Here is a 14,882-nt window from a genome sequence, read left to right as displayed (position 1 = left end):
GTAAAATTAGAAGCATTTGGTAAATTGAAATACAGAGGTACCTACCTGTGATTCTCTCTGTCTCCCAAGGCACTTGTAATGGCTAGAGCTTTACTTTTCCTTAGAAATAAAAAGGAAAGCTTTCTGTGCTTATTTTTGAAAGGGCCTTTCTCTATTATTGTTATCACATTTTTCTCCTTGAAGGTAATGGATTAAAGGATTATTCTCCCCACCCCCCTTTTGCTTTCCCATCCTCTGCATTACAGAAATGGCATCAGATATTCCTGGCTCGGTGGCCTTGCCAGTGGCACCAATGGCAAGTGGACAAGTGAGAATGGCAGGATCCATGCCTTCCAGAGGAGGAAAGCGCCGCTCTGGGTAAGCCGTTTGGGTTTTTTGGGTCTGCAGCTGGAAATGACTGGTCCTGGAAAACTGAAAATGTGCCTATCTGTGTATGTTTATTATGTAATTTTTATGTATGTAAACATTACAGCGCTAGTTGCTGATGCTTTGTTTTTCTCTTCAATGTATCTGCTCTTCCTGCAAGATGAAACTTGCTGCTAAATGTATTGTTTGTTGTTTTGCATGCTTCAAAAGACTTTTAGGTTTGGCAAAGCATCCAGAAACAGATTTTGGATCCCGTGGCTGTTGTACATGTAATGAATGAGTATTGCCTACCTCTGGTTAATCTCAAAAGGATTTATTATGTGAATAAAGGTAGAAAGATGTGTTCTTACAAGCACGTGCAGACTTATCTAACTTCATCTGAAGTTTTTACTTGGAACCTCTTAAATAGAGGCCTTCTGTTAAAGATGTTTTCTTTATAGTCCCAGGTACAGAAATAGCACAAGCAGTCACTCTTCAGAGATTATGGTCTGTGATATTCCAGGTCTTGCTGGAAATGCAGCGTAGTCTGGTTCTGGGAGAAAGGGGCTGAAGCAAGATCAGCCCTTGCACTAGCTTGAGGGCTCTGCTAAAGAAGAAAATTTGTTTTATCCAACTTCGGAGGTTGGTGTGTTATGGGGATGTTTTTTCTGCACTAGATTGTTCTGTGGCGACTCATCCTCTGTGCTAGAAGAAAAGTGTAGCAAGAACGGTAGAAGGGCAGAATACTCCTCTAGTATTAACAAAAGAAAAAAAAACAAAACTGTTTTTATCAAAGATGGTTGATCACTAATAGCAGTCTTTAGGTGATGCTTTCTCAGAGATGTCTGATCTGAGAGTACCTGCAAAAGAACTTAATTAGTTGTACATTTAGCCCTAAATATGATGATGATATGGCTTAACAGAACTGTTAGTATCAGTGAAATCTTCCCTGATGGACACTTAGGGAGAAGACGTTATTTCTTGTGAGAGCTACTCTAGGGATTGTCTGTCCAGGTGTGTTGCCAGTTGTAGGTGTCTGCTCAAGTACCAGTGCTGGAGTCTCAGTCCTGGAGTGAATTGATGAGGGAGAAGGTGGACTTCGCCTTGGACACAGAGCTAAGCTGGTGTAACATGGTTGCTCCTTCAGACAGGACAATTGGGAGATTTACCCCCACTCAGTGTGCATAATACGCTGAGTTAACAGCATGACATTGGTCTGAGAAACTCCTGGAGTCTGACAGCCATCCCATTTTTATTTGGCACTGTTCAATGAAAAGGCCTTTTGAGACTTGCACTCCAAAGAACACACATACATTAACATCTTTTCATGGCTGCATAACTGTAATGGTTGGAAAACAAAACCAGTGAGAGACTCCAAGTCAGAAATACAATTTAATAAGAAAGAAGAAAAAAAATAAAATAAAATAAAAGCAGTAATACAAAGGAAAACCACAGACAGAGTCAGAATACAGCCTGATACTCTGTAGGTAGGGTGGTGGTCGCAGTCCAGATGAAACAGTGGTCTCGTAGACAAGATCTGGTAGCTCTTGTCCTCTGGAAATCCAGTGGGTAAGGCCCCCTGTGCTGTACTGAACCCCAGTTTATATCCAGGTGGGCGCACTTGGCTCCTCCCCCTGGGTGGAGCATCTCACAATGGGTTGATATCAGTCTAAGAGTCATGCAGTGGGTCCTTGATGGTCCATTAACAGAAAGAGCTCCTGGGGGGAGCTCTGTATGAGACATGGGGTGAGGCATGGATGGGCCCATGAACAGGGAGGACTCCTCCTGCTCGGCGGGAAGGTGTTACCCTCTCCCCTGACCTTGAACCTCTTTCCTTATCTGTTATAGCCTGGGGTGTGAGGGCTGTCCTGGGCAGCTGCTACCCATGATTTTCTTAACAGCCCATGAGCACTGACATAGAGAGTATAGAATACACAGTTTTGGTTCTACCCACATAAGGATACACTGGTCCCAGCCCCTGTAACCATGACAGTAACGTATATAAGCTTTTGTACTTTTGAGTTGCAGCAGTTGATATCTTTTTCGATCATAAACCATGTCAACTGCAAATACCAGTTGGCAAATGACTGTTACCAAGGGCTGATGCAACTGACTGTGAAATCTGATTATATTAAATAGTGACTTGATATTAATTGAAAGCTATGCCTTAACCGTTACATTTTAAGTATCATCATCTATTTGTGAGAAAGTGGAGTGGGGGGAGGGTGGGAGGAACATAAAATCAAATTATTTTAAATCTATTTAACATGCAAATTCAGTGAGTAAGAGTTAGTATAGATTTGCTGTTATGCCCAGATGGTGGTATTTGATCTGTGTGCCATAGCTCTGAACTAATGGCCCTTTTTGCCAACCCTAGCTGAGGGTGCTCTTTTTTTTCTTTTTTTTTTTATTGGGTATGTATTCAGACCTTGAAGGAAAGAATGCCTGCTGTGTCTAATTCCTCCTAGCTTCTCTTTGAACAAAGTTGCAACTAACACTTGGTCCTTTCATTAGTGTCCTGGTGATACATCTTTATACACCTAAATCCTTTGGCATTTTAGAAATGAATGCTTTGTGTCAAACATGAACGAATGTAGCTAGTGAACACAGCCATCTTTTCCAGCTCCAGTTATCTCTGAAAATTGTTTCTTTTCTCATAATTGCTGAGGCAAGCTGGCAGAATAATTGCTGTATGGACTTGAATGTAGATCAGTTTAAGCTCATTGGCTATCCAGAAGGTGTTTCTGCGCTGTTGGCATTCAGCTTCATTGACAGCTCAGAAAACTATTTTTCTTTTCTGTAAATTGTACAAACTACTTTATAGAAAGCAAGTGACAGCATAAGGTCACTTACTGCAGGGGTCAATGACTACCTTAGGTTAATGTAACATTGGTTCTTTATTTAATGTCTTTTTTCTTTAGGCTTGGCTGTCTTTGAGGATATGAGGCTTTCTCACCTTCCTAGCTTATCTGTACCTGGGGAGGGAGGGAGGGCTGGTGGGTTTTTTTTGGATTGGTTGGTTTACACTTGCATTGGGTTTGTTTCAGTTCAGCACATAATCTTGTCTGCTCTGACCTAGAACTGTAAGATCTGAGGAGATATGGGAATGAAGAGACCTCAGCCCACCAGCTTCCCTGCCTAGATGTAGCCCCTGATGTACCTATAGCCCCAGCCTCTCAGCTGCATCTGCTCCTGGTCATTCCTGGCTGCCCCCTTCCTTATGCTGTATAATCATGGCAAGCCATCTATTGGCATTTCCTGGGAATGATACACAATAATTTCATTGCAATGTTCAAATACTCTCCCATCTCAATTTTTTAACTCGTGCAGGACCACCTTATTGGAGGGGTGTTTTTTTTTGGTATGAAAATGTTTCTAATTAAAAATAAATAATTTTTAAAAATACTTTTGTCATGCTATTTATGGTACCCACTCATGTTGTGAGGAAAATACATTTTAATAAGTACCTCATACATCAGACCTTTTCACAATTGACATGAACGGTATGAAAGGGGAAAACGAGATTTATGCTGTCTCTTCAAAAGAAAAGTGCATAGTGCAGCTCTTTTTTAAAGTCTCTTTTTAATGGGAATTTTAAATGAAGATAAAAGATACTCTTTCTGAAACTTCTGAAATAACGTCATTTGTCTTCATGGAGGCTGCTTCTGCTGTTTTGCTAATGTGCAGTATATCCTATCTAAACAGAAGATTTTATCTGGCAGGGTACGAGGGGTTTGTTGCAATGTTATTTTTATGTGTTCTGCTAAAGCTTACAATTGATTCTCTGCCTTTCTTCCCTGTCTCTCTCTGTTAGACCTCACTGTAAAGCAGTCACGGTGATTCTGGCAGGATATTGGAATCAATGACTTTATACCTGAGATTTTTTACTCATGTTTTGAAAGTTTTTTTTTTTTAATTTTACAAAGTGAAATGTGAAATTAGGAAATGTGTTTATTGACAAAGACGGGATAGAGATACATTTGCTGTTGCATTTTTACAAATATTAATATACAGAAACTAATTTAGGTGGCTAATTTAGGAAGTTAATCTTCCTAATCTCTCTGTGTAAGAAGTGAAGAAATAGGTTCCTGCTTTTTGTGGCTCCCTGGAGGAGCCTAACTGAAGGGCTGGGATTTTGCCCAAGGAAGAGCTTGTCTCTTCCGCTGACTTAAGAAGAAAATCTGGAACATAAACCAGGTAAGTTAGGTGCATGGTAGACCCATAGGTCCTTTTGGTAATGACCACAGGAATTCTGCAAAGTAGTTGCCATCTGTGAAATACCTGGTAATCTGTGTGAAATGATGGACAATACAGGGCAAGCCTAAAGAATGTGTCATACTTAGAATCAATAGCAGTGAGGTAGATGATCCTTGTAGAAGGGAGGCTGGGAGTTTATTCTGCTCTACCTCTAGCGTTCTTTCTTTAGACTGGGGTAAAAGTCATTTATTAAGTGTACAGCTTTAGAACTTTATTTTCTTTAGCCTTAATTCCAGTCCTCTAATCCAGAGCCCCCACTGATTTCTTTAAACTTCTGACAGGCCTAACAGATACTATTTCTGATCATGTCACACTGTATTTAACATTTCCTTTTATTTGCTAATTTTAACAATGCAGATTTCTGTGGAGAATGGTGACTTATTACTTCATTTGTTTAAAATATTGTTTTGTTTGTATTCCTGTTAGCTGGTGAGCTACTTTTAGGAGGTTTGGAGAATATGAGCAAGGCTAGAATCTACAGTCGTTAACACCTCCAGTCAAAATATAAACTAAAATTGAGAACCACTGGCTTGAATGTTTATGTTGCCATTGCCAATATCATGATTACTGATTTGGAAATCTTGCTTTTACAGAATGGATTTTGATGATGAAGATGGCGAGGGACCCAGCAAATTTTCAAGGTGAGGATTGATAAGGAGTTGGCTAAATCACTGGCTTCTTTAAGTGGAGAAAGACAACTATCTCACTACTGATGTTTTAAAGTCAGTATGAATATGGCTGAAGAACTTGCCAACAACTTGACCTAAATTCTCATTATTGTTTTTATCAACTTCCTCAGCAAATTAGGCATCCTGGCAGAAATCTGCCTAATGTAGTTATTGGCTTGCATAGCTGACAAGTATGTGTGTCATAATCTTGCTCTGTAGCTCTGTCAAATGAGAAGATTTGTGATTTTTAGCTTATTATTTCAACTGCTGTAGATGAACTTTGGTTAGACATTGCTGAAGTTGTCTTTCTGCCACTGAAAATGAACTCTTAATTTGAACTTATTTCAGATGTTAGCTACTTGTTAAGACAATACTACAGATTCTAGAGGTGTGGATTGTTTTTTTTTAAGATTAAAGCTCATTATGTACCATTAGGTGTAACTGAATACTAAAAATTGCCAAAATAAATGTTAATTAACATGGAATATTTTAGGCTAGAAAGAAAAACATTATACCATCATTGCCATTTTTTCATCTTTCCTTTTTTTCTGGTCACACTCTGCATTTTTTTATTAGAAACCAAGCAGCTGCAGTGAGGGGAAGATACTTTGGGGCTTAGGGATAACTCTGCTGACTGTCCAAATTGTAACTGTAGCTCTACAGGAGCAGCCGTGTTGGAAGAGCTGTCACCACAGGGTTTTAGCAAGGTCTTCCTAGTCAATCTGAAAGATAAATATGTTGAAGGTGTATTGTCACACCATACCATAACCTACTAGAGAAGACCAGCAGCACCCCTGTTTAGCTGATGTTGTTTACAGAAAGGATATTGCAGGGTCTAGTGATCTGAGGGTTAGTCCCTTAAGGGAACAAGATTTGTGGTGAATGTGACCTGATTTGTGCCTGCATAAACGTCAGGGTTTCTAGGCATACTGGTGCAAGTGTGTTGGCCTCTCTTTTTATCCTGGCTTCAGCCTTTCAAAGTCTGATGGTGGGGAAAGCCAATAGTTCCGTTATTTTTATTGGAGAGGTATGCTGTGCTGTGCTTAGACTCAGCTGATTTTAGATGTCAGATCAAAATCTAATATTTCAATCTTAAATGCTGTAAAAACCTGAGATTGTTCTACTTTTAGAGTACAGAAAAACCATGCAGAGATGCCCAGGGCCGGGGTTTGGCATCCTCTTCTTGTTGTGCCCTCCTTTTAGGATTTTTCCCTTCTCCAGATTGCTCACATGACTGATTCTTAGCTTGTCTCAGTCAAAATTATTTGTTTAGCAAAGAACTGCTGTTTAAATGTTTAAGCTAACCCAGCTGGCTTTGACTGAAGTGCCTGAAGAAGCATGCACGCAGAGAGGTCAGCTGGAAGACTGGAAGGGGGAGAACAGTAGTTGGAGGCAGTTAACACTTGAGCCCAGCCAAGCAGACAAGGATGAGTAGACAAGTCCCAGGCTAGTGGGAGTACAGGAGGTAGTGGTGCTAGTATGGTACTCCATGTGAGGTAACCCACCTTGCTTCTCAGGCACTTCCAAGCCAGCTCAGGTATCTCTGCATGGCATCTCATTGTCACATGGAGTCCTGTGCATGTACTTCTCATGTAACAGCATGTGGCCATTCCTCATTCAATCTGTCTTTTTTGTTTAAAGTTGTTTTGGGCTCAGTCGGTTCTCTGAGCAGAATAGAATGGAATAAAGTGGTGTTTTCACTTGAATGTTTTGAGGGTGCTGGTGTTAAACACAGCACAGGAGGAAATACAGCTTAAGCTTTGTCTTAAGCATTTGAATGAGTCTTAATGAGGAAAGGAAATATGAAACCACACAGAGGAACTTGTACAGTTGGGGTACTTAAAATTAGTTTTAATTTGAGAAGAAAAAAAGAAAAAGTTCATTAGTTTTTTAGAAGATAAAAGATGCTCTATTATACAGTATTACTTTGTTAGCTAACACATGGGACTTTCATGGGCTGTCTGTTGCAATAAATTACGTCATTTTGGAACGGCATAATTCTAATAGAAAATCTCACTTGACTATTCTTGAGCAGTAATACTCTTCACTTGTAGAAAAACCATTATGCTTAATTTTATATTTTTGAAAACCTGCATTTTCTGTTTTGGAACAAGGAATTTGGTTTCTCCAGAAGTAAGATCTTTTTCAAATAAATGTGTCTTTTTGTAACTATGCTAGTAAAATCTAATTTCAAATGATTCATATGTTTTTAGGAAAGGGAAAGGAGGAACAGCATGCCATTTTTTAGTGGAATGTCACATTGCTGCCATTGTCTGGGACAGTGCTTCAAAAACAGTGAAGCTTTACTCCTCTGGGGCCAAAGTCCCATTGATCTGGATTTCCTCTGTAGTGTTGCTGCCAATACACTTCACATACCTGTTTGGGCATCTAACTGCTGTTGATTTGGGTTTTAGGGGTTTAAGCCAGTTTTAATTTTGCTTCTGTTGACCCAGCAGTTTCATCTGCCTGACTGACTTTTGCCAGTCTTCCCAACAGACGGTACAGTGGCTGTACCTACTCAAGCTTTTTTTCTGAAGGCATCCTTATATAATGCATTGCACTTCAGCGTGTGTCTCTGCCCTCCCATGTTATCTGTAGACCATCAGTGCCCTCTGCTGAATGGAGTGAGTTGTGGTTGCAAGCTGGAAAAGATACAGCTCTTTCACTTCCAACACAGCAATGAATATTTCATGAGCTGCTGTCGACAAAAGCTCAGTGGTGTTTTCTGTAATGGTGCTGGTTTTTAAGTTTTCCAAGCAGTAAGTGTATGTCAAAGTGTTTGCAAAAAGCCATGTCTCCAACTTTTTTAAGTATACAGATGAAGCTTTTGAATCAGCATGGCTTGGAAGTTTCATCAGACTCTACATTTACTTTGCTTTGTCTTTCTCATGCCCTCATTTTTCTTGCTGTTATTTGTAGTAGTTTGCAGTTGTGAACCTCTTTGCTTTCTGCTGTATGTTGATTATCATGCAATGCACAACCCGTGTGGATTTACTTACTATCTTTTGTTTCCAGGTATGATGGTGATCAAATCTCTGGTGATAAGGAAAAGTTTGCAAGGTAGGCGTGTTCTGTAGAGCTTTTCTGCTGAGAGAAAAAAAGAGGGATGTTCGTGTCCAAAAGAACTCAGTACGTGTGCCTCTAGCCTAGAGAGCTGGTTATTTTGTTTCTGGGTGGTAGGATGATCAAAGTATTTCTGACACAGAAAGAGTGGCCAGGCAGGAAAAAGGGAAATCAAGTATGTTTTGTCCCCATTTTTATTTTATATGATGCCATTCTGACTGATCAGAAATCAAGAGGGATGGCTGCTCCAAAAAGACTTAAAATCAGAAATACTAACCCTGGACCTAAGTGCGTTTGGATCAGCTCCCACAGTCTTCCAAAATTTAATATCCCTCCAAAATTTACAAAAAACAAAGTTATAAGTGACAGAATTAGGCCATCGTTCTGTATACATGTTTATGAATGCCAGGGTTCCTAGGGCAGACACTCTTGGAAGAGGAGCACAGCCTCTGTCTTTCTTTTAAGGGTTTTAATTTGAACTAGTTTCAGCATGGTTTTTTGCTTGAACATTTTCATGGCCAGTTGATTAACCTACTGTGACTTTTTAGCTTTTATGATTATAGCTGAAATGGACTGTTGGGTCGTCTTCTCTTCTCAGGAATTTTTGCAGTCTCTTTGTTTACTATTTATAATTGTTGTTTTCAATGTTCAGGAATATTAAAATAGCAGACAATGTAGTATGTATTTATAAATGTCAAATATATGTTGAATATTTGTGTTCTTTGTCTCTCTCTCTTTTCTTGATCACCATTTCTGTGAAAATGCTGAACTTAGAGCAGCCTTTCATCGTGTAAAAATGCATTTTTCTTCCCCTTGTCCATATTTATCTGCATGTATATGCTGACGTGTACAGGTGTGCTGTCACACAAACTGTTCTGCTTGTCTGTGTGTACGATCCAGCTCCCCCAGGCGTTGTTCTCTCCTGTGCAGACCCACCCAAATGCTGTTTATCACCTGTTTAAGACAGAAAGATTCATCATTGCAGTCTCATAGATAATTAAGTAGATAAGGACCTTAACCAAAGGGATTGGCTGTGATATACCAAATGATCGTGGGCTGTCGTTGCAGGCACCCACAGCTGGATTTCCTGGATATCAGATAGTAAGGATAGGCATTGGTAGGAGTAATAACTCTTCATGTAGCCTTAACAAGTGGATTTCTGGAGACAGTGCCTCATGGATGGAAACCTCTGTGTCTGGGAACAGAATACACATTGTAAAGCAGGGCAAGCCCATGCATTCCTCTGTTTCAGAAAGCAGCATGCTACAACTTGGCTTTTTCCTGCATTTTAAGAAAAGGCTCCATTATTAAAAGTAGGCAAAAAGTTTGCCAAGTCTAGCTTCTACTTGGATTATGAGTCTTTGTAAGAGTCAGTTCAGAAGAGTGTTGCAGTTTCTTTTAATGTTAAGTTATTGTACCGGTTGATGCTGGTGGACTCTCCAAGTGATCACCTCTCACATCTTGTTGGATCTGCCAGCGATCCCACAAGAAAATGCCATACACAGCTCATTGAAATCAGTGGAAGACGCTGCTTTGACATCTGAAGCATCATGTACTTGTCGTGTACTTGTATTTAGCTGCCATCTGACAGGTACAGTATGAGGAAAATAAGTGCTAGGCACTGAAGAATTCTAGGTCCATTTGGACCATTTCAGATGTAGATGTTGGTGTAATTTCTTAATAACAATCAAGCAACAGTGCTTTACAGTGTGGGAAAACTGAATTCCCAGACCTTTAGTTCTGAAAGGTTTTGGTGACTATCCATTTTGAGAATTCTCACATTTGACTCACCACCTCAGTCATATGTTTGCTATAAACGATGAGAACATTGGAGCTCAGCCCAAAGGGGGACAGCATCAAGTACTGTCATTGTTATTTCCCTACTGTGCTGTTCTTGAACATAAATTCTGATTTATGTCTGACAAGACAGATGTTTACTTACTGTATTTTGTACTCATTTTACTTATTTATTGGGGTTTTTTGTATGTACTGTTATACCATATATGGTCTCAGTCCTGCAGTCTGGTCCTGTAGGCATGTAGCATCTCCCTACAGGGATGTGAGATGTTCCACACAGCATTACATGACTGGAGATCAGCATTGTTGTGGAGTGAGTTTTTTTGTAAGTCAGTGCTGACACTTACTGCTGACCTGATCCAGCTGTTAGGGAGAGGTTTCCTCTACAAGAAACCTTTCATAAGCATATCCAACGTCTTGAGCAAGGACTGGTAGCTGTGAGACTCATCATAGCGAATTTGGGAATTTGGCTGGAGGTGGCAGTTGTCAGTTCCTCACATCTTTCTACTTAATTTTTTGTCCTTAAACCAAAGGAGATTAAACTGGTTAAGAGAGTAAGGCCACTTGCCAATAGCTAGAAATATGAGTTCTTTTCACAGCTATGGGCAATTCATGTTTATCCTTCTGTGGCCTGGGTTCTTTGTCTGTGGACTGAGGGATAACTGCTTAGCTTGGTAAAGCACTTGCTCTCCTGGGGTAAAAACAGCAAAATAAGAACGAATCATTAGGATTCGCTACCTCCAATTGACATTCTTACACTGATCATGTCTGCTTTTCTGTTGGTGTGGTGTTTCTTTGAACGTTCAGGGAGAATCACAGTGAGATAGAGAGGCGCAGGAGAAATAAGATGACGCAGTACATCACCGAGCTGTCTGATATGGTGCCCACTTGTAGCGCGCTGGCTCGTAAGCCTGACAAGCTGACAATCCTGAGGATGGCTGTTTCACACATGAAGTCCATGAGGGGCACTGGGAACAAGTCTACTGATGGAGCTTACAAGCCTTCGTTTCTTACAGAACAGGTAGATTTTTTGCAAATGTCTGTTTTCTCTGGTTTGTGGTCTAAGAGTATATGAGGAAATGACATGAGTAGAGCCTTAACTTTATCCTTCCCTGTTGTGTAGTAACTGGTACAAGCTACATATCCAAGGTGTGCATACAGACAGTTCTAAGCGTTTGGACTTGACTTTAACTGTACAAAGATCTCTCTCTCTGAAGCAGCAAAATGGAGGCTCTTACCATTGAGGTCTGTCCATGTGAAAAGCAAGTCACTTGCTGCCTCTCATCACTAGAAAGGAATTTTCGGCTCCACAACTGTTTTTTTCCCACCCTATCAAAGATTTTCTAAAACAGGTAAAACCAATCTGGAAAGACCTACCTGTCCCTCCTGGGTTTAGAGGAAGGCTAAAAATGGTTCAGTCTTAATGTCTAAGTTCCTGGCAGCTGGTCTGAGCAGAGATGAATCCCATCTGTACTGGTTGAGGTACTTCCTTGGTTACATTTTTTCATGGAAGAAGGAAGATGCACCCAGTGCTCAAAGGACAACTGTGTCCAGCTGAGTGCACTGATAGTTCCTACCACCTTCATTGTTTTCAGAGTCCCGTGGGGGTAATGTGCATTTTTGTGGTTTGCACGATTTAAGCACTTACACATGTAAGTTATGGCTAGAGGCAACACTTCTTTCTATTAGAGAAACAGCAGCTGCTGCTGACCTCTCAGTGTTCACATCTTCACTGACTCTGGCTCTCCTGACGTATGTTTCTGGAGAACTGTGCTGTTCAGCTGGTTGTTGGTAGGGCACCCTAGTCACTTCTCATAGCAACATTTTGGGTTTTTTGAACCTTGCAGAATGACAGTTTATGTTCATCTTTGTTAATAATGTATGCAAACAAGGTCTCATTATTCTCTCTTGTGCAGCCAGCTATGCAGTGAGGGTTTTTTATTGCCTCAGTGGTTCAGAATTGATGTGCTTTCTGTACAACAAAGTAGCAGAAGTTGATGGTCTGTTGAAATGGGTTATTAATTTCTTTAGTAAAATTTACCAGATGTTGAGCCTCACCTTATTGGCTAATATCTGCCATTTGCACACTAGACGTGCTGAGCTGTCTAACCTGGATGGGACTCAGATTGTCCAAAGCTCTCTGTCTGAGCCCCAGATGCAGTATCTTAACAAGCTTGGGTGGCCTCTGGAGCCACCAGTCAAAGGCTGTTCAAGCTTGTTTCCTAGAAATTGGGGTGGTGGTTAGTGTCCTTTCCTGTGAGAGGTTTTCAAGTTCTGTTTCGCAGAGGTGGTGTTTCTGTGTGATGCATACAAACCACTGTTTGCCTGTGCCATTCAGGGTACGGGGTGTCTAAACCCAGTGTCCCAAAGCAAGGGACACAATTACCTTGCCTACAGTTCCCCTTCCAATCCCAACTTGGGTGGGGTTGGGGCTCTGGGTGCTGCACCTCAGGTGCATGTGTGGATGTCTCAGGACAGAAGTACCCAGCAGGGGACTGTGTGAAGAAAAGGCTGAAGACAGACGTGTTACAGACCCTTGGGATCTTCGAGGCTTCATATTCATGTGCTGGAAAAAGAAAGCAAGAAGTGATACAACCTCCCTGCATAGTGACTCGGGCCCCCTAATGAGAGGGGGGCTGGGGATTCCTGTCCTTGTTCCCATTATACTTTCTGCCTTTTATCCAGTGCCTGTTTAGTTTACAAACAGAGCTCATTTGGGGGCGGGGGGGAACAAAAAAACAAACCAGAAAGACTTGTTGGTTTCTTTCCAGTTACATTATTCAGGATGTTTAATTAAGGAGTGAGTTTGCCATATGAGTTATAGCTGTCCATTTCCTCTGTTTGTACTCCAAAATAACTTTTTTAGTTTTTAAATGCTAGATGCCTATCACACAATATGTAGTGGGTTTTAGTTACTTAGTTTTCATAAAGTGCATTGAAATCTTCAGATGAAAAGCAATAAAGGAAAACAAAGTGGGTTTTGTCTTTAAGATCAGCAGTTTGTGGTTTGCTGCAAGTTTGGCTGTGTTGTTGTATCAATACGATGGTGAAAATTTCTGCCTAGGTTGTGATCAGCTACTAAGATCACAAGTAAACAATATTCTTTGGCAGTGACAGATGTGTTATTTAATTACCTTTCCTTGCTGACATTCTGATCAAATCCTTTCTTTGGAAGGAGCTGAAACATCTTATCCTGGAGGCTGCGGATGGGTTCCTGTTTGTAGTTGCAGCTGAGACGGGAAGAGTGATCTACGTGTCAGATTCTGTGACTCCTGTGCTGAACCAGCCTCAGTCTGAATGGTTTGGCAGCACTTTGTACGAACAGGTTCATCCAGACGATGTGGAAAAGCTGCGAGAGCAACTGTGTACATCTGAAAACTCTATGACAGGTCAGACATGTCTGATACATGGCTCTGTGTGTTACGGATCCCTGCAGAGTTTTTCTGGTGTTTAAAATGCCTGGGTTAAAAATCTGGTAAAAATGAAATTCAGCAAGATTAAACTGCATTTTCTTGCAGGCAGTACATTAATATAAATCTTCTTTTGCCTGACAGCGTTCTGCTTGATGTTTGTTTGACTTGAGTCAAACCACCTTCATGTAGCTCTGCATTCAAACTTCTGGCTTGGGTAGGTTTAGAGCCTGGATTGTTTTCAGGCTTGGGCTGGAAATCTGGATTGTTTTCCTTTCGTCCTCAATGAACTTGTGACTTCTTTACAAATATGTGTTTCTTTAGGGCAGTGTTTATTTTGAAGACAAAAATCATACTTTAGACTTTTCCATTTTCATAAAAATTCCTTGTGGTTTGCTAACGGGAATCCTGGTGAAAAAAGATCCAGTGTTTGGCAGCTGAAAATCTAGTGGATTTTAAATGGGAGGCTTTCTCCTGTAGCAGTGGTATAAGTTAGCTAAAAGATGACTATTTATCATTTTGTACATAAAAGTAAACCATATTCCTACCTTCAGGATAACTCTGGCTTTTACAGTTATACTCAAGAATGCCAATGGGAAACTACCACTGTCTTTAATAGGATATGTGTATGTTGGAGCTATGAGGATTAGCTAAATCCTGTTCTAACTCAAACCCGGAAAGGAGGAAACCCAACTTCTGATTCTTCCATGTAGTGTGTTTCTAGCTGAAGGAAAAAAGCTAGGGGAAAATATTTATAACAAAGTCCTGATCCATGCAAAAGACACGTAATTTCTTCTTGCTTTAGTAATTCAGAATTCTGACCTGGTTTGCTGGACGTTTTGGTGTGTTTCATAACTCAAAGGACAGTGATCCAGTTTTCAGTGAACCTGCACGCTGTTTACAGCTTCCATGTCAAAACAGTGCCAAATTCATGATTTCCTGTGGTTTGAATGTGATGTGGTTTTGGCAGAGCTGTCGTGTATTCAAACTGGAAACTCAAAGCAAAATTCTGTGGTGAAAATCCAGATGGATTGAAATGAACAGTTAGGGGAATCTGACAGAGTGAACCAGCTGAGTTTTATACCATGAGACTTGCAAAAAAGCACAACCTCTCTTTTTATTATGTAGCATGTAAAACATTTTAACGTACGTACCGTCTTCCTCCAAGAAGCAATTATTTCAGAGTCTTAGTGAACAGTCATGTTTTGACTTCCAAAAGTATGGGGCTTAACCTGCTCAAACTAGAGCAGGACTAGGCGAACACAGAGAGCTTCTGAAAACCCAGCTCTACTTTTTCCAGTTTTAACTGTGTGCTTTGCTTTTACACTGAACTCATCTGTAG

At 40.5% G+C, this 14,882-nt stretch overlaps 1 protein-coding gene across 1 annotated transcript in view; it reads left to right on the top strand.

Annotated features, from left to right (window-relative positions):
- Positions 1–246: 246 nt before the first annotated feature.
- Positions 247–14,882, top strand: part of ARNT2 (aryl-hydrocarbon receptor nuclear translocator 2) — a 72,392-nt gene continuing 57,756 nt past the window's right edge. The window contains exons 1-4 of the mRNA XM_008947418.1: positions 247–357; positions 5,196–5,243; positions 10,938–11,151; positions 13,306–13,519. Of these exons, the coding sequence (XP_008945666.1) occupies positions 248–357; positions 5,196–5,243; positions 10,938–11,151; positions 13,306–13,519 (586 nt within the window). The 5' untranslated portion in view covers position 247. The remainder of the gene's footprint in view (positions 358–5,195; positions 5,244–10,937; positions 11,152–13,305; positions 13,520–14,882) is intronic.

The sequence above is a fragment of the Merops nubicus genome, unplaced genomic scaffold (genome assembly GCF_000691845.1).
Source record: "Merops nubicus isolate BGI_N331 unplaced genomic scaffold, ASM69184v1 scaffold30249, whole genome shotgun sequence".
Taxonomy (NCBI): Eukaryota; Metazoa; Chordata; class Aves; order Coraciiformes; family Meropidae; genus Merops; species Merops nubicus.
Note: the sequence above shows the minus strand (reverse complement) of the source record. Positions and strands in the feature narration are given on the sequence as shown.